This window comes from Patagioenas fasciata, chromosome 20 (genome assembly GCF_037038585.1).
Source record: "Patagioenas fasciata isolate bPatFas1 chromosome 20, bPatFas1.hap1, whole genome shotgun sequence".
In the NCBI taxonomy this organism is placed as follows: domain Eukaryota; kingdom Metazoa; phylum Chordata; class Aves; order Columbiformes; family Columbidae; genus Patagioenas; species Patagioenas fasciata.
This window is the reverse complement of record NC_092539.1, coordinates 8,662,708-8,686,626: the sequence shown is the minus strand read 5'-3', so window position 1 is coordinate 8,686,626 and position 23,919 is coordinate 8,662,708. Positions and strand designations below refer to the sequence as shown.

Below are 23,919 nucleotides of genomic sequence, written 5' to 3'. Positions count from 1 at the left end.
TGTTTCCATACTTACCAACCCCCCAGGCAGCCCAAGAAGGGAGGCAAACAGGCATCTGCAACCTACGATTCAGACGAAGAGGAGGAAGGTCTACCCATGACCTATGATGAGAAACGACAACTCAGCTTGGACATCAATCGCCTGCCTGGAGAGAAACTGGGCAGGGTGGTGCACATCATCCAGTCACGGGAACCTTCCCTCAGAGACTCCAATCCTGACGAGATAGAAATAGATTTTGAAACATTGAAGCCCACAACTTTACGAGAACTGGAGAGATACGTGAAATCTTGTTTACAGAAAAAACAAAGGAAACCGTTTTGTAAGTTACCTCCTGGGGCATGTATTCCCCCACCAGCTCTTGGGCTCAGCTTTGGAGTCAGGGCATGTGTGTTGGGATTCTATAATCCAGCTACTGGGTATGTGATGACAGGCATTTTTAGAGATTTTCTCCCAAGAAAATGTACAGAAACTTTCTATTGTTCTGTTCTTTCTTCCCATGATGTCATGCCATAGAAACCTGGAGGACTATTGTGTTCCTCCACAAGACCCATGTGATACCTTTATTACTTATCTAGAATCTAGAAGGCACTATAAAGGTTTCAGTCTCATTGTGTTAGGTGTTATGTGCACACATCTGGAAGGATCAGTTTCTTTTCCTGAATAGTTTAGCATCTAATTAGGAAGGAAACAAAAAGCGTGGTTGGGATCTGAAACACCAAAGGAACAAATGACTTGCACAAAGTCACCTGAGCACCCTGCGGATTCTGGCTGTAAGTGTCCAGATTGTGCATTCACCCCAAAAACGCTCTTCCTAAGTGGTATGATCACTATAATACCCTCAGTCTCTATCAGATCAGAGGATTAATGTTAATGCGCTGCTGAGTGGTGGTTACAGTGTGGGACAGACTTTGTTCTGTGCCTCATCCCCAGAGAGTGAACCATTATGGCCCCTCGAGAGTCTGGCTCCAGCTGAATAGTGACAGGATGGCTTACCTGAAGTGGTCCTGGCTCTGTCCACCTGCTTGTCAGTGAAGAGAGAGTTGTCCTGTTAGGAGTACAACCCAATAGCTACTCACAGCTCTTGCAGAGCACCCTTATTTCTTACCACAGGACTTTCAGATAGGGCTAAGTAAAGCTCACACTTTGACCCTTCCTTTTGCTTTTTAATACACTGCTTTGATTTATTTTTAATTGCTCCAAGTCTTTCACTATTGGAATAGCTCAGGAAGAAATTTTCCAGAGCTGTTAGGAACAAGAAGCATCCTTTTGTTTTTGAACCAAAGTGTAGAGTGACACAGATAAATAACCTCAGATGTCTGTCTGTCTGTTCCCAGCCAGGCTCTGAGTGCTCTGCTCTCTATTGCAATGCTTAGATTTCAGGAGCACACCCTCTTAGGTCTGTAGTTTCCTGTTGGTTTTTTTTTTGAATAATCTCTTTTAAACAGCGCATAGATATGTAGGTATTTCCTTGTTGAATCAGGCAAAATGTCCATTCTTGCATGAGGTATCTTAAGTTACAGTGGCAGATGCTTCTGACAGCTTTAATGGGACACTATTTTACAGGGCAGAAAACCTGTGTAACAATTCTGTAATTAAAAATATAATTTGGCCTGATAGTTGGTTAGTAAGTAGCCTGTAACTACAAGGTTATTACAAGGATATTTCTTTCTTAAATAGTTTCCAGAAGGTGTCTCTTAAAAAATGCATGTTACAGTATAATGATTGGATGAACGGGACAACTTCATATGTTGTCCTCCATCTGGGGTGTGCAGTTGCTGTGTGGGCACATGATCTTACCAGTGTCACTGCAGAGTGGTTGCACAGATTTACATGCCCTGTAAAATAGCGATGTCCACTCTGTTTTTCACCTCCAACCATGCAGTTTCAGAAATTGTGCGTTCCTCTTCCACAGCTGCAAGTGGAAAAAAGCAAGCAGCAAAGTCAAAAGAAGAGTTAGCTCAGGAAAAGAAGAAAGAACTAGAAAAACGATTACAGGATGTCAGTGGGCAGCTAAACAACAACAAGAAACCTGCAAAGAAAGGTAATGGCTTTGGTTTTACTGTGCTAAGAGTACCCAGATGGTTGCATATGTATATAGACTTCCTCACCAAGGCAGAACTGCTGCTGCCTTGTAGACGTGGGTTTCTCTCTGTGACAGTTCCCCCAGCTGATCCCTGGTGCAGGGGCACAGTGAGTTACTGCTGGGCACTGAGCTGCTCTGTGGGCGCTGCTCTGGTCCCTGTCCAGGTGGAAGCTCCTCCCAGGTCGTAAATGCGAGGTGTCCTGCACGTAATTCATCCTTCAGGTGGAGGAGGATTGTCTGCTCTGTGTTAGCCTGCGCAGGACTCTGCACACACACCAGCAGCACAGAGCAGCTAAAGGATGGGTTTTCTCCATTGTGGGATTAAAGACGACCAAGCTCCCACATAGTGCAGTAGTGTGAAAAATGATACAAAAGGTTATTTCAGTGCAAACCAAGCTGCTTCAAGCTTTGCACAAGTCAAGTGGGGTTTTCTTGGGCTGGGAGGTTGCACTGAAGCACACAGGGCTGTGGATGCAGCTGCTCTGCTCTCCTGTGTGGATCCCAAACTTTTATGGTCACCTGCAGCCTGAGAAACCTTGATGTCCACTGATGTGATGAGCCTTGTTGCAGCAAGCAAAGGCTGCAGGTGAATAACCTGCCCAGGCAAAACAAAGTTGTGAACGAAGCCACAGAGGCTGAAGGCTGGTGGCAAACCTTCTGTAGTTCAGTTCCTCCCAAGTAACCACGTCACTGCCTTCTTCCTGCAGAGAAATCCGGCTCGGCTCCCTCGGGAGGCCCTTCCCGGCTCAGCAGCAGCAGCTCCTCCGAGTCCGGGAGCAGCAGCTCCAGCGGCTCCAGCTCGGACAGCAGCGATTCGGAATGAGCTACGGACACTTAGACACAAAACACAAAACGGACATCACCCTCACTGATGCTCTGCGGTGTTCCTTTTTCTTAATATATACTGCTCTTGTTTCACGGTGGTCAGGTTTTTTTTTTCCCTCTCTCTGACTTTTTTATTTTATTTTTTAATTCAGTGTTATAAAAGTTATCTTCCATTTTTTTGGGGGGCTGTCTTTTAATAGGTCAAAGATCTTTACGCGCGTGTGTGTTGATTAGACTTTATGACAAATAGTTCCCTTTGCATAAAGTCTCTAAAATACATTTTAACTGAAGAAGATTGGTTGAAAATGGAAGAACTTTGAGCTCTTAGCAGGAGATAAATAGAAAGTTCTGCAAGGTTTGTAGTACATTTCCCTCCTGCCCCTTCCCTCTCCCCAGAATGTTCTCTTTAATAAGCCTGCCTGGCTCACACAAGGTAAAAAAACTAATCTTTTTTTAAAAGAAATCTCTGTAAAATGGTACTGTATCTGAAAGATGTTAGCTTTTGAACTAGTTGGTGTATTTGTTATTAGCACTAGTATTCTTAATCTCAAAGTCTACAGTGTGATGAAAATGTCAGATGCTATCATCTTTTTACATAAAAACAAAAAATCAAAAAATTCTCATGTACTGTGGATTGCTAACATGCTTTTTTTAATCTTGGTAGAGGCAAGGGCACCTGTTCAGGAAGGTATTTGAGCATGAATGTATTACAACTTCAAGCACATGAGCAATATATGTTGTTGAATTTATTTTTTTTCACTCAAATTTCATTTTTCTTGGGGATATGTTGCAAAAAGGGAGCAAGGGACACTCAGTTTTTTAACATCAAATAGATAATTTCCAGGAAATAGACACTCTATGAAAAGTTTGCATTTAATTGAAACCAGTTACTGGCTGGAAGTTCTCAGCTGGACCCCAGAGTGATCCTTGCAGGGTGACCAGGGCAAGTCATGCACTCGTTATTAGACATGTGCTTAATTACTTTCTCCATGACATGCACCTCAGTCTGGGCTTAAAATAAAGGAGCACTTGAGCTCCACCTGAGGCCGAGCTGGCAGGAGATTTGCAGAGGGATGTTGTGTGTGTTTGGTTTGGTTTTGTTTCCTTTTGTTTCCCCTTCTTATTTCAGCAGTGAGCTCCTAGAAGAGGAATATGCTACTGCGTGTCATGCAGGTTTCCAGACATTGAGATGCTTACCTCAATACAAAGGAAAAAGAGGAAAGGGAGAAAAATAGACCATTTAAGGCTTGCAGTTTTAGTCCAGCCTAACATTTTGACTTGCATTGCTGCAATACAGTCTGTTTTCACTGTCCCTAATTTTGTGTATATACAAGTAGTTTATTTATTAAACACCACTGGTCATTTAAAACTTACTAAAAAATAACAAAACCAAAGCTGCGTTATGCAGGCTAACAGAAATGCAGACTGACTAACAGAAATGCAGACTTTTCAAGTTGTTTGAATCATATTTATAAAAAACAAACCACACACAACAAAAAAGCAAATAAAAATCTGATACTTTATTTAAATCCAGTGGACTTTATACCTACAGGTGCTACAGTCCAGTCTCTCATGTGTCTGGTGCTCTGTCATGTTTGGGATGTTCTCTATCTTTTCACCCCAGCCCCATTTTTTCCCACTTTATACAGATTTTGGAGACGTACAGGTAGATACAATCTCTTGATACAGCACATTATTATATTCCCTGTAATATTTCCAGAGGTCTTTTTTGCCCCCACTTTATTCTTTTGTAGAACAGTGTTTTTTTTTCTTTTACAATCCAATTTTAGGAAAACACCACTTCTATAATTATATAAAGTTTGTAATCTGAGGGGCAGAAAGTTATTGTAAATTCTTTTTATCGTAAAGAGATTTGCACTTCTAACCACATCCACACTCACCTGCCCATCGCCTGAGGTTTTAGACACAAACACTTAGACACTTAGGAGATGGAATTAGCAAGGATTTTATTCTTGCATATATATATATTTATATCTGTCTTTCGCAGATCAGCATTTGAGCGCTCAGATGTGCATCTCCTACAGCTGACGTGCCTCTATGTCTTATCTGTGTAGTGACAATAACACACTCCTCACAGTTTGCTGTAGAGAAAAACTCCCCCTTTTGTGTTTTGGTTGGTGTGTTTTGGTTTGGTTTTGTTTATTTCGAAGTGCTGCTGTGAGCCCCCGAGATCCTCCTGGAGTTTGCTGGGTATCCTGGCTCCTTTTGCAGCCCCCAGGGTGCTGGGCCCATCAGCAGGAGGCTCTCATGTCTTTGCAGATAGTTTTCCATAGTATTCGCAAGTGGATGAACTAGGGTGATTCTTACTGAAATTAATAATTTTGCTTTTAACAGTGGAGTTATTTTTAGTTCCTACACTTTAAAATTATGCCCTTAACAAAAACTTCACCTAGACAGATCCTTAGTAATGAGGAAATGTAATATACACCTAATTAAGAGCTTAGGGTTTTTTTTAAGGGGGTTAGGTTTCATCTGTGCTTCTCCTACTGTCTGAGACTCACGTTATCAAAACCAACTGATATTATAATTAATTGCAACCAACTCAAAACTGTGACAACTCGGATAAACAAGCTCCCAGTTTTCCCAGCTGGAAACCTTTTCCCATGCGCATTAACCTGAGCTGTGCCCTTGATGTAAGGCAGTGCAGAACAAACCCAGCAGCAGCTCTTGCCAGCGTCACCGCCACCTGAAGCCTGGGGACCCGGCTCTGCAGCACCTGGGACATCAGGGACAACCGGGGTACAGATGTTCTGCTGGGACACCGAGGTCTGTCCCCCTGACACCGGTGGGAAGGTGAGAACCAAAGGGCTGGGGACCAAGTGATGGAAAGCGCCCTGGCATGAGACTGTCTGCAGTGCCAGTGGATCCCGGGTTTATGTGGCAAACTTGTCCTTGCTTGGGGATTTGCGAGAGAAACAAGCAACCAAAACCACCAAGGAATATGAAAAACCACCTGCGTATCTTTGATAACACCCAACTGCGACTTGGGCTGCCGTTTAGTAGTAACTTCTGTCGCCGTGGAACGCAGGGTGTCCCCTAAGAAATGGCAGTTCAGAGGAGAAATCCAGTTCAGCGTGACCGTCATTTCAGGAAAGAAACTGGTGACTCTTAATTTCAAAATGTTCTTACGCTTTTTCATTTTCACATTGTAGTGCTCGTTATCTCCGACATGTCAGTAGTGGTGCCTCTTGTATCTCCAGGAAAGAAGAGATGTTTTCAGTTCATAGTAAGTAGCAGCAGCCCTTAAACGAGCTGGAAACTGAAACAATAGAGCATTTATTTAACTGAGTTTGTATTGCATGACACGTCAGTACAGATGTAATGAAAGATCTTTAAAATGATCAAACATATAACATTTGAAATAACATTTTAAAACTTAAGAATTAAAAAAAGAAATTTTTATGGTAGAATTTTTCTTGAACAAACAAAGTTTAACTTTGTTTTCCAGGGGAAACTTCACTGAAATCAGTATGATTTCATATGTATACATACGCGCAAATAGTTTTATTGAAACTGTTTTTTCTGACTAATTCCTGTTTGGACAAAACAATATCTGGCCAGACCTGTTATCAATCAACCAGCATTACTGCACCTTTGAAAACTTTGTGGAACTTTATCTGATTGTAAGGTCAGCCTGTTCTTGGGCTGGGTGGGAGATGCGCATCCCACGGGCTCAGCCCTGATCCATCCGCTAAAGGAATCTGTTGCGTACGACAGTTTTCCGCTAACCAAATGTTGTCTGTACAAAACCATTTCAGTTTTGTATTGATGTGATTTTAAACTTTCCTACCGACAGGGTTTGTAACTGTAGAACTGATATTTCAGGACTGTGTAACTGTTGTTTTGGAGGGGGTGTGTAAGAGTTGCACCCACACGCGCTCAGCTCTGCGTGTGTATTTACAAATACAAACTAGTTACCGGGGGGGGTCTCTGTCCATGTTCTTGGTGTGGTAGAAGCAGACTGCATTTACCTGCTCTAGTTCTTTGTTTTGGGGACTCTTAGACCAGTTTTTAATTTTTTCCTTGTTTTGAAAGGAATGGTGTTTTATAAAGTTGGGGTTGGAGCTGAGGGGAAAGGGTCGGGGCATGACAAAGAAAAACCACAACCTTTTAGTACTGGGTTTTAAAGAGCCACGTTCTCAAGCAGGAGCAGTTACCATTAGGGCTAACTGTGGGAGGTTTGCATTGTTGAAAAGAAATTTAGGGTGAGGTTTCATTACACTACAGCAGCGTTATCTTGTAAAACAACGGGGTGCGTTTTTTTAAAGAAATGGTATTTGCATATCTTTTTAAATGTCGTTTTTAAAAATAAATAAACCACCAGCTAGGATTTGACACAGGCCACTTAACTTATCCCTGATACTGGCATAACCAATCCAGAAAGATTTGTTGTTGTATTTTTGGTTTTGTTCTTTTTGAGGTTTTTTTTTTAATATTTAAAAAAAAATGTTACTTTTCTGTATGATGTGCATGCAAATTTACCGTAACTCTTTTTCTTACAACTTTTTAGTGCCATTTCTAGTATATTCCTGTAAATGTCAGTTACTGAAAAGAAATGAGTCAATGTAAGTAGTTTAGCTTGTTTATTGCAATTGCTGGCCTCAAACACAACAGAATTTTAAAAAAGTTAGAAGGTAATCTTTGATGTTACTGGTAATTATGGACCCGGGTCCTGGGTATTTGTTTTGTTTTCATAATAAAAAGAAAAATTGTTTTGTGTGTGCAGTTTGATCCGGTATTTTCCCCTCTCCTCTCCCTTTCCTCAGTTTCCAGTTGAAAACCCATAGAGCTTTGGTGGAGTGGTTGGGTATGGAGAGTCCTAGCGCCACGAGTATTGAGATAATTCAGAAGTCATTTTGCGAGTGCGGCTGTTGGTGCTGCTGGAGTGTTCCATGAATGGGTAAAACTGCCTTCAGAGCAGGGCTGAGCCTGGGGCCTTGGCGTCTCTGCATCCTGGTTTAGTGTAGACGTGCTCTAAATACACCTTGTTGGTGGTGAGAGCAACACTCACCTGTTTTAATGCACCAGGGCAGCCGAGGAAGGACTTTCCATAGAAACCTACAGTCTGAAGGGGTCTTTGATTATGTGAGAATTGCATTTGATTGAGGTAAGTTCAGCTCAAGAAGAGGTGACGTTTTCCACACAGGTGTAACGTGGATCAGTGTCAAGCCACCAAGACCTGAAGGAGGAACCAGCTGGGGTGACCAGGACATTAGGGATGGGCGCTGGTCACATTCACAGCAGTCTTGTCATTACTGTACGGGGGCCAAGATCTATTTTAGTCATTGGAGAGGCTTCAGGTTGGTTTTGCTGTTGGGTTTCTCAGATGCATGTCTGATGGCTTATTTGTAAGGTAAGGGTTACAACAGCCACGTTTCCCCAGGGTTAATCTTTCTCTAACCCTGTTCCTGCTCACTGGGTTTAAAAGCCATAATGTCGCTGAGGTTTCAGCAAACCTGCTTTGCTTAGTTGTATTGAAAACCCCCAAAGGAACATTTGTTCAACTTGTCCTTTAAAAATCTGTGGGGCAACCAATGTTTTCTTTGGTATTTACTAGCAAGTTACATCTAGGTGCATCAAGCTGCTTCTTACAGACTTGGGAAAGGCTGAGGACGGGGAAAACACAGCTGAGGTTCATCTCACGCAGATATCTGTATGGAGAGAGGTTACTTGTGTGACAGCCAGAGCCTGTCCTTGTCCCCAGGTGCACCTCCGAGACTTGGGAAGCTGGAGGAGCCTCCTCCAACCATGATCAATCTTCACAGGTAATGGGGTGGGACTCACCGACAGCCCAAATAATTCCTATTGAGAGAAACTGCATCTTCACCCTGGGTGGAACTGGGAGTGAAAACAGCTGGATGTGCCAAAGTGATTAACACGCAGAAGACAAACAGCTGCTCCTGATGATGCATTCAAACCATTTTAATGCACTTTATCCAAGAGGCTATGACAGCATTTTAAACAAGTGCATTGACACTACACGAGTGGTTTACAGAAATGCTCTGAGCAGCTACTCCACAAACCTGTGACTAATAAGGACACACAGATACGGAAATAATACAGTCACGGTCACACAGAGATGGAAGAACAAGTCACACTCTTCCTGTATTGTCGTGTCCAGCTTAATCCTGGAAGAATTTATGCACATACTTAAGTTTTTATACTTGTATAGTCCAGTTAATGTTTCAAATAACTTAATTTTGGTTTACCAGCCGCATAAACAAAAAGAGACTGATTATACCCAAAATAATAAACTTTCTGAGGAAAAAAAAAAAAAAAACACAAACCCTGATTTTTCTATAAGAAAAGAAAATGAACAGCTGGTTTTGGGGATGTGCTGTTCCCTAAACTCCCGGAGTTTGCACATTCCCTTGGGCCGCAGGGAAGGCCCTGAACCCACCTCCTGCGCTTCCAGGGGAGCTCTCGGTCCAACCTCTTGCCTGTGTCTGTAAATCATCACCCACTCGCTCAGAATTGAGCCCTGGGTGCTGCTCCACCTTAACCTGCTCGGCACAGGAGCTCAGCCACCGCTCCTGTGTCCTGCTGGTTCTGTCAATCTCATCTGATGCTTTTTCCCCAGTGGAACGACATTTATTCACCAAAATACTTCCCATCCAGAGTTAGTCCTGGCAAGTTCTATTTGACTGAGCGCGCAGAGCAATGCGCAGGTTTGCAAAGCGCTGAGGCCCATCAACAGGTTTAATTTCATGAGCACACGCCAAACATCAACACATGCATAAATAGTACTTGAAAATACAAAATGAGCTGCCTGTAGTTTGCAGTGACTACACATGCCACAGATCAGGGCTGAGGACATCAAACCTCTATGATCTCGCTTTAAAACAGGTTTGTTGTGCTCAGCAAACTCGAGTGTGTGTGTTCTACCATTTAACCCACACAGAAGAGGTGGAGAAGGTTCTTCACCATCTTAAAAAAAAAAACCTAATAAAGTGCTTGAAAAATGCAAACGATGTTTTATATAAATACAATAGAAGTAATGCCTGTGCCTAATTTTAGGCAGGTAAATAATCCACACTGAAGTCAACATCAAATACTGATTTGCCTGAAGTTAAGCCTATACCTAAGTGCTGCTGGATTAGGCACATGTGTGCAGGGGGACGTCCCAGGCAGGACATAAAGGGAGTCTAGGACTTAAGCCCAATATTACACTTTAATGCTGAACCCTGGGCACATAATTAGCACCCCTGGAAGTGGTACTGCTTTGTTTTTAATACAGGTTTAGGGGCTTGCCGGGTTGAGCTTCTCAGTTTGATCTTGCCTTGAGCAAGTTAGAGATTGAGCTCTAACAAAACAACCCGAAAGCAATCTCTGTCCCCAAGAAATGCATTTGGAGTATTTTTCCCGCTTAAAATCCTTCAGTTAGCTGAAACAGACACAACTTCAGAAATACATGCACCAAATCTACTATCCAACCCAAACTGGAAGATAAACTCTTCCAAACTACTGCGTGCATTAAAACTTAAACGCAAAGCAAACTTCAGTGAACTGTTTCCTTCTGCAACAGATCTCTGGGGGCAGGTATAGACGGGGGGGGAGTTTCCTTACGTCCCTTAGCAGATGTATTTATAGTCGCTTCCTTCCTGGTGCTTTCCTGGGCCTGTCCCTCCCTTTCGGGCGGTTCACTTGGTGATTTGTGTGAATTCCTGTCTCTTATTACCATGATACCAAACCGCAGCACCAGAGAGGGCCCTTTGCTTTGCGCAGGATGGAACCGCAGCGCACCTTTCCCGCCAGGCGTTTGGAAGGCTCAGGTGAAATTCTAAACACATTCTTTCCCTCTTCTCACCCACAATAACTCACTTTGTTACCTGGTTGTAAGAGACCACTTCCACGGCAGTCGGTAAAGGGAGGCAGGGCAAGGAGAACAACTAACGGATGGGTAGTTTTGCAGGTCACCCTCCTAAAATCTTGGCCTTGATGGAAACAATCTGCACTTGCCTCTTTTCCACGAGAATTCACAATGTGTAAGGACTAAAAAGTCAAAGTGCCTGCCGGGGACGGCTCCCAAAGGACAGCGGGTGTTACTCACGGTACACAAGCCACTTAGAAGCAACACATGGTCCAGCACGGACCCTGCCAAGATGCCAGGCAGCAAACACAAGCTCGTGAGTTCCTGAGCGAGACTGGTTTTGTTACACACACTCAATGACATGCAAAATCTCATACTACCAACAGTGAAAACAACCGTAAACCTCAGACAGCCCTTCTGGCCTCATCCCACACACGCTGCTTTAGCCACAGGTCTGTTGCGAGGATGGTGCAAACCCATCTCCCCAGCTTGATGCAAGTCTGCTTTGTCTCCATGCGTGGCTTTCTAACGCCAAACCACCGAAATTACATAATAGCACAAAACTTCGATTGCCCCGTGTCCCTGGAGACATCCAGCTTGTTTTTGTCCCGCACCAGGATGGCTTCGTTGCCGTACTGCGAGTACCACATACTCCGACTGCGGCTCAGGTAAGTGTTGGGGGGCGCCGACTCCAGTTTCTGCTGCTGCTGCTGCCAGATGAGCATGGAGGTGTCCCGGTACCGCAGCCGCGCGTAGCCCTCGGACAAGGCCTTTTCAGGCAGGGGCACCCTCCCGTTCATCACCTTGTCCGTCATCTGCTCAGGGGTGGCTCCGAAGGCGAGAGCTCCTTCCCGGCAGCTCCAAAATACACCCGGCTGGCTCAGTCCAGCTCGGCTGCTGCTGCTTCGAGCTCAAGGAGAACATCCCCAGGGCCACGGCTCTCGCGACCCACACCGCTCAGGAGAGGGAGCAGGGGTACCCGCACCCAAAAACCACAACTGGCAGCCTGCCCTTGCTTAAATAACAAGCCGGGACGGCTGAAATCTCATCCAGCGGTGATGCCGCTACGTGTTTCATCTTGCAACGGGACCACACGCACGTGAGCTGCTTGTTGTTGACAGTCCCTGAAGCAGGCGCGAGCGGTGGCTCCACAGCACGGGCAGGATGGGCTGAGCAGTTCTGGAAGTGTTTTGCTTCCCTGAAGAAAAGATCCCGAAGCTGTAAGGCAGGCCTAAGAGGCCAGACCTAAGAGGTCAGCAGCACCCAGGCCCGTGCATGAACTCTCCACCGGTGCTTCAGGATGATGCCAGACTGATGGACAGTCGTACTCAGGGATGCAGGAGAAGATGCCGCCTCCAGCCCCGGTTACAGTACCCAAGCTGGGGTACCCATCGCCTCCTGACGGCCCCGCTTCAAGGCTTCAACCTGGCGGCACAGAGAGGGTCACCCCAAGGGCTGGCAGCGGGGGTCCCAGCCCTGCGTGGGCCCCTTTCCCAGCACCACCGTGCCCCCCACCTCCCGGCAGACCCCTGGAATCCCCCGACCCCTTCCACGGGCACCGCGCACCCCCCACGGCCCCGCGGGGGCTTCCCGCACCCTCCTGCCCCTGCGCACCCCCCGCGGGGCACCCCCACCACCCCTACGGACCCCGAGGCTCCCTGCGCCCCCCACGCGTGTCCCCCGCCCCCCGCCGGCGCTGCCCGGCCCCACCGTTGCTGCCCGGCCCGGCCCGGCCCCGGCGCCGCTCGGCGGAGCTGCCGCGGCGGCGCTTCCCGAGCGCATCACGGCGGGAGGAGCCAGAACCGCAGCCGGGGGGGCCGGGGAGACCGAGGGGGCCGCGGGCCGGGGCGGGCGGCAGCCTGGGGAGCGGCGGTGGGGATCCCCGAGCGGGGTGCGTGGGACTGGGACACGGCAATGGAGCAACCCGAGTGGGGTGCGTGGGTCTAGGACATGGCAATGGAGCAACCTGAGTGAGGTGTGTAGGTCCGGGACCCAGCAATGGAGCATCCCGAGTGGGGTGCATGGGTCTAGGACATGGCGATGGAGCATCCCGAGTGGGGTGTGTGAGTCTAGGAAATGGCAATGGGGCTCCCCGAGTGGGGTGTGTGCGTGCTGGACCCAGCAATGGAGCATCCCAAGTGGGGCTGTGCGGGTCCGGGACCCGGCAATGGAGCATCCCGAGTGGGGGGTGTGGGTCCGGGGCGCAGCAATGGGGCTCCCCACGCTGGGTACCCGGGTCCCACGGGTGGCAGCACCCTCTGGGTGCACAGAGCGTTTTAAAGGGACGCCCAGCCCTGTGTGTGCAGAGCCCGCGGAGGCTGATCAGGGGAGCCTGTGGTTGCCCACCCATCTGGGGCTGCCGTGGGGAGAGCGGCCACCAAAGTTGCTGAAGGCTCCGGGTCCCAGCCCTGGCATTTACAGCCAAGCCAAAGCGTGCTGCTGCCCGGTCCCCTTTCTGGTGGGTGACTGGTGTAGCAGCCATTTGTGCTGGGAGGGTGCGTGGTACCTTCACACCCCTTCAGTTTTCCCAGGCTCCCCAGTGAGTGCCTGTTGTGGGCTGAACACAGGTAGGGGACACCCCGTGTGTGCTGAGCCTCATGCGACTGTCGCGGTGACAGTGGCACGGGTACATCTGTAGGGTGGACTGTGTGGAAAAGGAGCGTGACCGAGTGCTCGTCATCACAGTCTGCTCCAGCGTGTTCCTCAGCCCAAATGTCCCCTGGCTTGCACAGCGAGAAATATGTTTTGAAGACAGCTGCGGGGCTTATTCTTTTTCTGATGATGCTAAATTTAAGCTTCCAATCTTCTTATCTCCTGTGAACGCAGCGCCATCTAATCTCCCGTTAAGGACCCGATATACTTATCTGTTGCAGAGCTACCCGAGGCACTGCTGCTGTTCGGCTTGGCCTTCACAGACACAAACAAGATGCAGTGGTTTGCTTCTGTGAGATAGAAGGCACGCTGCAATTCCCCATTCCCAGGAGATTTAGACCAAACACAAAGAGGAAAGAAAGAAAATCAAAAAAACGAAGAATGAATACACTATTGAAATGTTTACTATCAGGAATGTCCTGACTTTGCTGCTTAATCCGCCTCCCTCTAGCACAGAGCAGCCAGCCCAGGCCCCACCTTGTGGAAGCTGCAGAGCAAAATGCAAAGTTATCTAGTGAACCAGGTTTAGTTTTGTGGCACGGATGAGGTGTCTGGGACCTCTCTGAAAAATTACCGGTGCTGTTATCTTCGAACTCAGAGCATAACAGAAGAAGCCAGTAAGCGGAGTGGTTACCCTGCTAAGATAAGGCAAGAAGAAGGACTGGAAACTGCAGGACTCTGAAAGCCAACAATTGTCTCTGCCCATCCACTTGAGCCTTCGCCGTGAGTCCTCAAGACATTTGCCTACAGGACCCTTCCCAAATAAACCCTGGCAGCAGCAGCAGTAGAACAGATGAGGTGAAGCCCAGTGCTGCCCGGCTGATGGTTTGTTCTGCTCCTTCCTCCAAGGAAATCTCTGCTTTGCTTTTGCCTCAGCCCCACCTCTGCTGTAAATCACAGCTGAGGTACGGAGCTGGGCTGGGTGATTTTCTCCTTACTCAGCTCCTTAGGACTGTGATAACATTTGGGTCTATTGATGTTGATGGGAAAGCTGTTGGGAGTGGAGCTGGCGGAGGAAAGCTGGTGGGTCAAGCTGTCCTGGCAGCGCAATGATGGTGTTGGGGAAACGTTGTCACTTGTATTCAGCACAGCTGGAGCATCCTGGGCCCTGTAAATGAGATTATTCCACAGTGAAATGCCCAGGGAATTGGTGGCTTCACCTGCTTGGTCCCCAGTTTGGGAGCCCTTTTGCAGTGGAGCTGCACTCACGGGCGCTACCCACCAGCGTTAGTGTTTTCCAAACTAAACAAGGAATGTTTGTGGCTGACTGCCTGCCCGTTGCACCAATACAAGAAGAGAATCCAGTTCACCCCTCCTGCCAGCATGGGGTTGTGCTGGGTTAGTTTTCCTGCTCTCCCTTTACACAGCAGCAGGCAGTAACCCACATCGGTGCCTGGGGAGGAGGAGACGTGAGATCCTGTTAGCGGGAGGATAATTGCAACGACTCTTTCAGGGTTGTTGTCTGTAGATGATCCAGGCAGAGAATTATCGTCTGTACCCAGCAAATGTTGGTAGTTTAACACGGCAGCGCTTCAATAGCTGTGTGATCTGTCCTGTGCTGATGACAGAGCGAGAGCTGCTGCTGAGCAGCGTGTTCGCCGGGTTGTGACTTGCGCAGGTTTCCTAAAATAGTTGGTGAAAGGAGATCACAGAATCTAAGGACGCGATGTAAATGGCACGTAGGCTGGACGGGTAACTGCTGACAGCTGCTGGTGGTGCCTGAGCTCAGCGGTGACAGCAGCCGTGTCGGCTCCTGCTCTGGGGACCCTGGCTCCAGCTGGTGACAGATGTCCACGGGGTTTGGGACAGGCTGGTGCACACTTGGTCTGATCCAGAAGGTGGCAATGGCAATCCACAGACTCTGGCTGGTTTGGAGATGGGCAGTTCTTGGCTCTTCAGGCAGCTGCTCCAAATACATTTTGCTGTGAAATGTGGCCATTTCCCAGGTGTGTTTTGGTTGATTTGTAAGGTACAGTCTCCTTGGACATGTTTGTGCACTTAAGTTTTTCCTTCCTTCCTTCCTTCCTTCCTTCCTTCCTTCCTTCCTTCCTTCCTTCCTTCCTTCCTTCCTTCCTTCCTTCCTTCCTTCCTTCCTTCCTTCCTTCCTTCCTTCCTTCCTTCCTTCCTTCCTTCCTCCCTCCCTCCCTCCCTCCCTCCCTCCCTCCCTCCCTCCCTCCCTTATCTTTTCTGACTATTTGTGCCCATTCTGCGCTGGACTGTGATGTTCCCTAGCAGCTCTGTGATGCTCCCAAACAGCTGCTGCTTCCCCAGCCGTGTACCCCCTCACACCCCCTCTGTCCTTGGACACAGTCACTGAGATATTTGGGGATGAAAAAGCCTGATGTTCCTTCTGTTATCATCTTTCTACTGCATTCAGTCACCTCCCAGGCTTCTCTCATGCAAGAAAGTCATAAGAGCACATAGAGCGAAGCTGTTCAGAAGAGAAGCTCCACGCTCGGTGCCCAGCAGAGGGTGATGTCCGCCTCTGTGTGTGGGTCAGCAGCCTCAGCCCTGGCTGTCTGTCCGTCCCTGGCTGTCTGTCCGTCCCTGGCTGTCTGTCCTGCCCTGGCTGTCATTCCCAGCAGTACCAAGGGGCATGAAAGCACCAGCTCTAGCACAAAATTCAACCTCTTTACTGTATGCAAGCTCCCTTTTAGCTTCAGGTACATCCTGAAAGCAGCATCTGGGTCCTCCCCATGCACCCGGTCCTGTTTCAGGACATTCGTACAATCTGCAGCTTGCAGCCCACACGTGTGTGTGTGGGATACACGCTCCTCACTGGGTCTTGCCTTACAGGTTTGGGGTTGTTGGGTTTCTTTTTTCAGCTGCTATCAAAAATATCTCTGCCATCAGCTGTTTTGATTGTTGCAGAGGTAGGCGAGAAATGTATTTGCTTCAACACCTCCCACACAGATGCTGGCTCTGCAGCTGCACTGATTGTTCCTAAGTGTCCAGGGGCCAAGTATCCTTTTTATTACGCAGTAAAAAAGCCAGACTGTAACTAGCAGCTTTAATTATACACATATAATAAACTCCTCTGTCGTCCTCTACCTACAGACCTGACCTCACTAGACAAACTAGCACAGAGTCAACCAAAATTATCGCTGGCAGGACTCCACTCCTTTCAGTAGCCTCGTGATTCCTGCCCAGTGGGTGCTGCTGGAGACCTAATGAGTGGCTGGAAAGTAAGAGTGGCATGGAGAGCTATTAACGAATGAGAAAGTTATTCTGAGAAATCACCTCCGCAGGGTATGGGGAAGTGCGGACTGTGATCAGCGTGCTCCTGCATACACCCAGGGTGCAGCTCCGATTGCAGGATTGGGGCACGTGGGTGCTGCTCCCTCTTGGATCCTGCTACACACACCCTGCCCTGCCAGGGGTGCAGCGAGCACTGCACACAGCCAGACCCAAAACAGATTGGGTGCCAGCACATCAGGCTAAAATAACCGCCTCTGTGCTATTAAAAAGCCTACCAAACTTTCCTTGGAATATGAAACAATTGTTTTTCATTCTTTGGGGGGATCCTGCTTCCTACATTGTAAATGAAGGATCATGCCAGTAGAGTCGCGCTTTCTTCATCTCCGCTTGACTACATTTGGAAGAGATTAGCCTTGCATTTGTTTGACATCCAGGTTAATAGCTTCCCTTCGTCCCAGGCTCGGCTTCCGGTCTGGGCTTTCTGGAAAGCCGGGCTGGAAATTAATTGACAAACTCTGGGGAGAGGATCTCGGAAGAAAACTCACAGCAGATTTGAAAAGGGGCTGTTGTAAACTGCGCTGATTTGGATGGAAGCCACCAGTGAAAATTAGAGATTTTTCAAGAGTTGTGCTGCCAAGGAGTTAATGGCTGAGAGTTGAGGTTTTGACTAAATACACTGGTAATTAATTACAGGAGTTGCCTTCACGTTTGAAAGTCGAGGAACACGAGAGCTCCTGCGCTATTTGCAACCCAAACATGAGATGGAGAGTGGGAGTGCACGGTCAGACAAAGCCCGGGCTTGTGTGCGAGGGCAGCGGGAGCTGAGGGGCCCCGGCCGGGTCCTGCCCCCCCCGGCGAGCTGGGGCCGTGCGTGTGAGGGGCGGTGGGACCGTGGGGGTCCCGGGGAGGGGGGGACACCCCTGTTACGAAGTGGGGATGGCAGCTCCGTGTCCGCGGAGGGTGAAGCAGCAGCGCGGCTCGGCGCGGTTTTCCCGGAACACAGAGCGAAAAGGCAGCGGCGTGAGAGCAAAGGGATGCAAAGAGGAGAAAGGGAAAAAAGGGAAGGGGCGGGGGGGGGGGAAAGCCAAGGCAGCGTGGAGCGCACCCCGCCCCCTGCTCCTGCAGACAAAGGGGCGGCGGGGGCGGCCCGGGAGCTCCTCCCGCTGCCCGGGGCGGGCGGGGAAAAGTCGCACCCGCGGCGGCAGCGGCGTCCCCAGCGCCAGCTCCGCGCCCGCGCAGGTGGGGCCCCTCGGCGTTTGCTGCAAGTTTCCTCGGGGCAGGGGGACGAAGTTCCGCGGGGGCGGCCCCGCCGTGCCCGGTTTCGGTGTCCCGTTTCCCCCCTCTACTGCGCTTTGTTCCCGGGAGGATGCGGCGCGCCTAGCCCGGCCGAGGCGGTGGGGCCGCAGCGGGGGCAGGGGCAGCCCTCCGCCGGAAAACTCCGCGCCGCCTCTCTTCCTCCTCCTCCTGCCACCTCCTCCTCCTCCGCAGAGCCCCGGCACGGAGCGATGCTTCCCCGGGCGGCGGGCGGCGATGGAGCGGGGCGGTAGCGCGGTGCCGCGGTGCAGAGCAGCCCCTCGGGCGGCCGCCCGCTGACCCTGAGCGGCGAGGAGGAGGAGGAGGAAGGCCGGGTGTGTGAGCGGGGCGGCGGCCCCGTCGGCCCGCGGCCATGGAAGAGTGGCGGCAGTGCGGCCGCTGGCTCATCGACTGCAAAGTTTTGCCCCCGAACCACCGGGTGGTCTGGCCCTCGGCGGTGGTCTTCGACCTGGCACAGGCGCTGCGGGACGGGGTCCTGCTCTGCCAGCTGCTCCACAACCTCTCCCCTGGCTCCATCGACCTCAAGGACATCAACTTCAGGCCCCAGATGTCCCAGGTAGGGAGGGGATGGGTAGTTGGGGGACCCCCAGGAGCACCCCCTTCCCTGGGTGCGGGTGTTGCTCTCTCAAAACTTGGTGGGATGCGTGAATGCGAGCGCGTTTGGGGAGGGGATGCGTGGGAGACCGGCTGCTTCATCCTCCCCACCCCGGTCTGTAGCTCCCCGGTTCCTCGCCCGTCGTGCCCCGTTGGGAACCGCGGCCGCCCCGGAAAGGGCTCTGGAAGGCAGAAAAAGCACCCTAGGAAAGAGGGAAACGTCCCTCCCTCTGTTTACAGTCATCGCGAAACAAAAGCAAATAATACTGCTAAGAGAGAGGAGATGGGATTACTTGGGGGTTTTTAACGGGGCACTAGTTGGGCTTTGATGTGCTGGAGGAGCAGGCGGAGGGCGCTGGTCTTGAGGAGAAAACTTTGGCGGTGAAGATTAAAAGCAAAATAAGCAAATAAATAAAACCCCCAAACCCTGGTGCTGTGCAAGCCTGTCCCAAGCCCGGTTGGGCAGGGAGTGCAGCCATGCGGTGCCCGACCCCCTCTGTGTGTGTGTGTGTGTGTCCCGGGCCGGGGCTCCCGGTGCCGCAGCCCCGGTTGAGCCGCAGCCGCTCCGGGGCGATGGGTAACGGGGTCCCGGTTCAGCGAGCCCCGGTTCAGCGATCGAGCCCCGGCCGGTCCGGTAATTCCCCCTGCACCGCGCTCATCGTGGCTTCCAGGTCTGGGAACTTGGAAGCTCCCTCCTCCGAAGTGTTTCCAATTTCTGGTTGTTTTGGTGAAAGCAGGCTTAAACAAACAAACAAAAAAAAAAAGGCAGCTCTGGTTGTTTTGGGTTTAAATGCTCTGCTTATGTTTTTGCAAGCCGAGCTGCGCGGTATTTGCATGGGAATCGGGAAGTGAAATCGATCAAGAAACAAATGAAACGGGGCACTTTGTCCTCTGTACCCTGCAGCCCCTGCGTGGATGACTGGACAGCAAACCCGTGTCTTTTATTTTTGAACAATAATAGGTTTTATTGGTGAAAGGGAAAGGAAATGTCCTGGTAGGAAGAGCATGCAAGACTCTCTTCAACTTTATTGAACATTCAAAGATAAATAATGTACAATGCTAACATGAATTCTGCATATGTGCTGTGTAAGCATGCTGCTTATCCGGCAAGCACCTTTCCCTTCTTCCGACGGTTTTGTTCTAGGGCAATGGTGTTTTTTGTCTGTTTGGTCTCTGCACCCAGCAAGACATAACCCAGGGTGCTGGGTGAGCTGCTGGGGTTGGGAACAGCCCATAGCCCTGAGCTCCCCTGCCAGGTGTTTGAGCCCGAAACTTGGAGCCGTGCTTTGGGGAGCAAAGTGCGTTTTGCTGTGTGCACGTGGGCGTGAGGTTGTCACAGCTGGCTTGTGGAGTTGGAGACCTTGGTCCTGCAAAGCGCCGGGGTGGGCAACCCCGAGCGTGTGGTGAAAATCAGCCTGTGTTGGTGTGCGAGACCCGCTGGTGTAAAGAACAACGCGTCCTGATGCCTCTTCCCAGGGTGGAACGGTGCTGTGAGGTTTCCTCTTCGCTTTCCAGGCTATAAACTGATCAAACTGTCTTCTGTACAAACTGATGTTTCCAAAAATAAACTGTCGCACTGGAGCTGGAAATGTGTGGGGACTGGTGCTTTCTTAGAACATGCTGAGAATGGCATACTTTGCTTTTTTTTTTTTCCCCTTTCTTCTTTTAAGGAAACATTATAGCCCTACAAACCTAATTTTGCTTCAATATTTGCCCTGTGGGGAACTAAGAATGGGTTTTTAAATGGTAGCTGTGATCTAGGGAAGATCCCAGTGGCAGTTTGGAGAGGAGGCTCCTGCTGAGGCAGGTGTTGCTTGTTGGAGGTGAGAGTTTATGGCCCAGCTGTCCTTAATGAAATTGCTCTCTGCCTACCCCACCTGTCGGCTTTGCTGGCTTTGGGAGGAGCGTGAAGTGGCTCAATCAGATAATTTGGTGGTTATCTCTGCAAAAACCTGGCTGTGGGAGCAGAGTGGCACAGCCTGGCCAAAGCTGAGCCCATGGGGATGAGCGGAGCCATCGGCTGGCGTGGGAGAGGATGCTACAAGTCTCAGCTCATCCTCAGCCAGGGTGAGACCCAAATCAATGTAGGCTTGAGTCTTTATACTTGCTTGTAAGTATTCAGTGCTTCTCTGGCAATTCCTGAATTTGGGAATGTGGCTTCTCCTGCAGGGTAACAAAAGACAGGAGGCATCTTGCTGTTCTTCACTTCCTGTGTATACTCAGCTCTTGCAGCCCAGGGATGAGTGAGGATGGGGGTCCCTGGGGTGGGGACACAGGTCCCTGCAGTGCCCCAGCCTCACTGCAGCTATCAGGGAGCAGTTTGGTCTCCCTAGGCCAAATTTCAGAAGAAGATTGTAGGAACCCATCTGTGTCACACAGCGGTGATGCGTTGGGACACGGGAGCAGGGATGTGCAAGACAGAGTGTGATTAGAAACTTCAGAGGCTGTTTCTGATGATAAATGCACATTTTGCCTGACTGGCTGGGCTGGCAAACCAGCCGTCTGCCTTACTAGAGAGATTATTTTCTTTATTAATCAGTCAAAATGCCAGGGGACAAGACACTTGTGCTTAGACTTGAAACACTCGCTAATATTCTGTCATCCACCCTTCTCAGTGAATCAAATGGGGTCGTGCAGGTGTGTAATGAGAAACAGATTTTTGCCCCAGGTGAGCATCACTTCAAAGGCCAGAGGTGAAATCACATCTCTCTGTGAAGAAACACTTTAAGATCCAGACACTGCTGTGTGCTTGATGTGTTGTTTAAATCCCCTTTCAGGTTGGTTTGTTCTTCAGCAGCTGCTGAAGGTGTCCTGGGAGGTGGGAGCATCAGGTCACAGCACAGCGAGGGCACCCTTGGGGGCGGCTGAACTGGTGTCCCCGTCCTTCCAAAACCTTCTGTGCTTGTTCAGCAGGGAAACCAGGCTGGGAAAATCGCCTCGTTAGGTTGCAATCTCAAGCTTGCTTCATTTTCAGGCTCAATTCCAGAGACCCAAGCCCACTGTTTGGTGGTGCCTGGTAGGATGGGATGACCCAAAGCTACTGAACCTCTACAGACAAACAAAATGAGCAGGAAAAAAGCTTAAAGCCCAGTTCTAGTCAAAGAGTTGGTGGATGCGAGGCCAGTTTTGGTGAGCCTGGAGTAAAACTTCCTTTCTGCTAATTGCTTTTGTTGTAGAGGCTGTTTCTGGAGAGGTGGGAATTGTGAAGAGTGTACTTGCCCTCAGTACTTATTGATTATTATGTCTATTACCGTGATTGGGTTTTGGGGGATGTAATTCAAGCTGGTTTGCCAGCTGGCTGTGGGAATGTGATACAAAGGGTGTCTTTATCTGGAAACGGGGGCAGATGTAGCACCCCTCAGGCTGGCAATCCCTGTCCCCAGCTCTGGGGACAGCATTTCTCCCCCATTGTGTGTGGAGCCGCCTCCAGAACCCGCTTCTCACCCCATTTCCCTGTACCTGGCACTAATTCCAGTCCTCTGGCACTGTGCGGTGCGGCTGCTCTTGCATCCCAGGCTCCTTTTGGGAGCAAGATGGAAGTCTCTGACCCTTGGATTTTCATCGATAGTTAGGTTTGAATTGTAATTTTGTTAAATCTCTGGTCAAATACAAATTAAATGACTCTTCACTTGTATTTTAGCGTGCTGAGGCATAAAAATGCGTGTGATAAAAATTGCACGTTCGGGTGAGGTTGGTATTTGGTGGTGTGGGCTTGGGTTTGTTTCTTCATTATTATTATTATTATTATTATTTTGCGTTTGCTTTAGATAAGATTAATCCTTCCTGACAGGGACTGGGATGTGTCCTGGTGTTGGCAGGGATGCTCTGCTGAGCTGTGCTGCGAGCTGTTCCCCGCTCAGGCAGCGCGGTTTGTGCAGACAAATCTCCATGAAGAGACATCCAGGGCTGGATCAGCTGTGCCGGACCCCTTTGCAGGTGGGGGATTGATGGGGAATTATCAAAAGTGAGCGTGCAAGGTGCTGCGGGGTCTGACAGCATCGCCCAGCGCATCCGAGGGCGCTCTGCCTGCACCCTGCTCTGGGTGTGCTTCTGCTCCTAAATCTCTGCAGTTGAAGAAGATGTGGGTTCATTCAAAGGAGAACAACTCGGAAAAAAGCGATAACCCCCAAACTCCCGCCCCAGCCTCCCATTGCTCTGTCCTGGCTGGCTGAGCGCGCCGTTGCGGTGTTATCTGCTGTGACATTGACATTGCTCTGCGTATTTAGAGAGATGGAAATTGGTACCTACACCAAAGCGGTTGTGCACTCCTTGGGCTTGATCATACGATTTGTTTTAATGTGAAGACTCCCATTGATATCACGTCACATTCACGGTTCCTTTAAGGTTGGCCTAGACACTGCTAAATATATATATTATTATTTTTCCTGCTTCAAAATCCCCTGGCTGCTTGAAATGAAGCAGCCATACATTTAATGCAGGTATTTGTGTGTGTACAGACTTTAAGTTAGCAGTAATGGTCAGCTCATTAAGGCTTCTTATTTTGAAGCATATTGACATCTGTCTAGAGATAATCCATCTCGGTCTGCAGTGCCTGGAGGTTTTATTAGGGCTCTTGAGACTGATGGGACACAGCAAATATAATTGGCGTGATGACTCGGCTGCCCACCGCTCTTGTTTTGCTCTTATTAAGGAGCCATGCAGACAATTGCCTGCCCACGATTGATGGGTGAAATGCCCTACACCCTTCCAAACTGTCAGGTGGCTTCATGGCTGTCATTTTTTTTCTGGAGGATGGCAATAATTTGGTATCAAAATCATATTTATGGATGATGCAGGCAGTCATTTGCCGTGACAACTGGGAGCAGGTGGTTCGTAGCGACTGCTTCCCCCAGGTATATGGGAGATGAAGGCACGTTGGTGTATTTGGTATCAGTAATTATTCACAAGGCTTTGGGATTTTTAACATGCCACTTGGAGGCTTTATAGCTACAGTGCTTTTAATTAGTTCCATATGTCATGATTGTATTAATAGTTAAATATAATTCAGTATTATAGGAGCTGACTGGGTAGGTGGGTTGTTTGAGCAAGGTCTGCGTAGCTACTCTGTGATTTAACTCTGCTCAGGTCCTCTGGCTTTTTAGTTACTCTCTGCTTCTTGAAATTGAGTTCTGTTCCAAAAAGGCTGTAAAAAAAAAGGCCTCATTACATATCACTGTTCACTGTGTCTCAGTGACTTCCCGTTCGGATGTGCTGAGCCTTACAAAGGGAAAAAAGGTGCTCTGTCTGGTACGGCCGAGCTCGTGAGCTCCTTGCAAATAGGCAGTGATTGCAGTCTCTCCTGCCAGGCCCTGCGTGGCAAATAGCACCCAAAGACCTTGTGCTAGCTGGAGGTAGGACCCTCTTTTCTGCTCTTTGGGTAGGTTGAACCCTCTTCTTTGCCATTTGGGGAGGCTGTAAGATC

General features: G+C 49.3%; 3 protein-coding genes across 16 annotated transcripts in view; 2 read left to right on the top strand and 1 right to left on the bottom strand.

Annotated features, from left to right (window-relative positions):
• Window positions 1-7,648, top strand: part of BRD3 (bromodomain containing 3) — a 42,021-nt gene extending 34,373 nt beyond the window's left edge. For all 7 annotated transcript variants that reach the window (XM_071817488.1, XM_071817489.1, XM_065853650.2 and 4 more), the window contains 3 exons: window positions 27-319; window positions 1,913-2,041; window positions 2,791-7,648. In XM_071817488.1, the coding sequence (XP_071673589.1) occupies window positions 27-319; window positions 1,913-2,041; window positions 2,791-2,906 (538 nt within the window). In that variant the 3' untranslated portion in view covers window positions 2,907-7,648. The remainder of the gene's footprint in view (window positions 1-26; window positions 320-1,912; window positions 2,042-2,790) is intronic.
• A 1,179-nt stretch (window positions 7,649-8,827) lies between these two features.
• On the bottom strand, window positions 8,828-12,538 carry BRD3OS (BRD3 opposite strand). Its single transcript, XM_065853676.2, has 2 exons — window positions 12,450-12,538; window positions 8,828-12,164 (listed from the first exon to the last, which is right to left on the bottom strand). The coding sequence occupies exon 2, from the start codon at window positions 11,552-11,554 to the stop codon at window positions 11,285-11,287; it is 270 nt and encodes an 89-aa protein (XP_065709748.1). The 5' UTR covers window positions 11,555-12,164; window positions 12,450-12,538; the 3' UTR covers window positions 8,828-11,284.
• A 5,208-nt stretch (window positions 12,539-17,746) lies between these two features.
• VAV2 (vav guanine nucleotide exchange factor 2) overlaps window positions 17,747-23,919 on the top strand; it is a 116,118-nt gene continuing 109,945 nt past the window's right edge. For 3 of the 8 annotated variants that reach the window (XM_065853643.2, XM_065853641.2, XM_065853648.2), the window contains exon 1: window positions 17,748-18,459. In XM_065853643.2, the coding sequence (XP_065709715.1) occupies window positions 18,256-18,459 (204 nt within the window). In that variant the 5' untranslated portion in view covers window positions 17,748-18,255. Of the gene's footprint in view, window positions 18,460-23,919 lie in introns of all 8 variants that reach the window. The other 5 variants (XM_065853645.2, XM_065853642.2, XM_065853646.2 and 2 more) reach the window with 3 other exon arrangements.

Excerpts from the sequence above, each read along its gene's own strand:
- BRD3OS (XM_065853676.2), bottom strand. The coding sequence starts at position 11,554 with ATGACGGACAAGGTGATGAACGGGAGGGTGCCCCTGCCTGAAAAGGCC.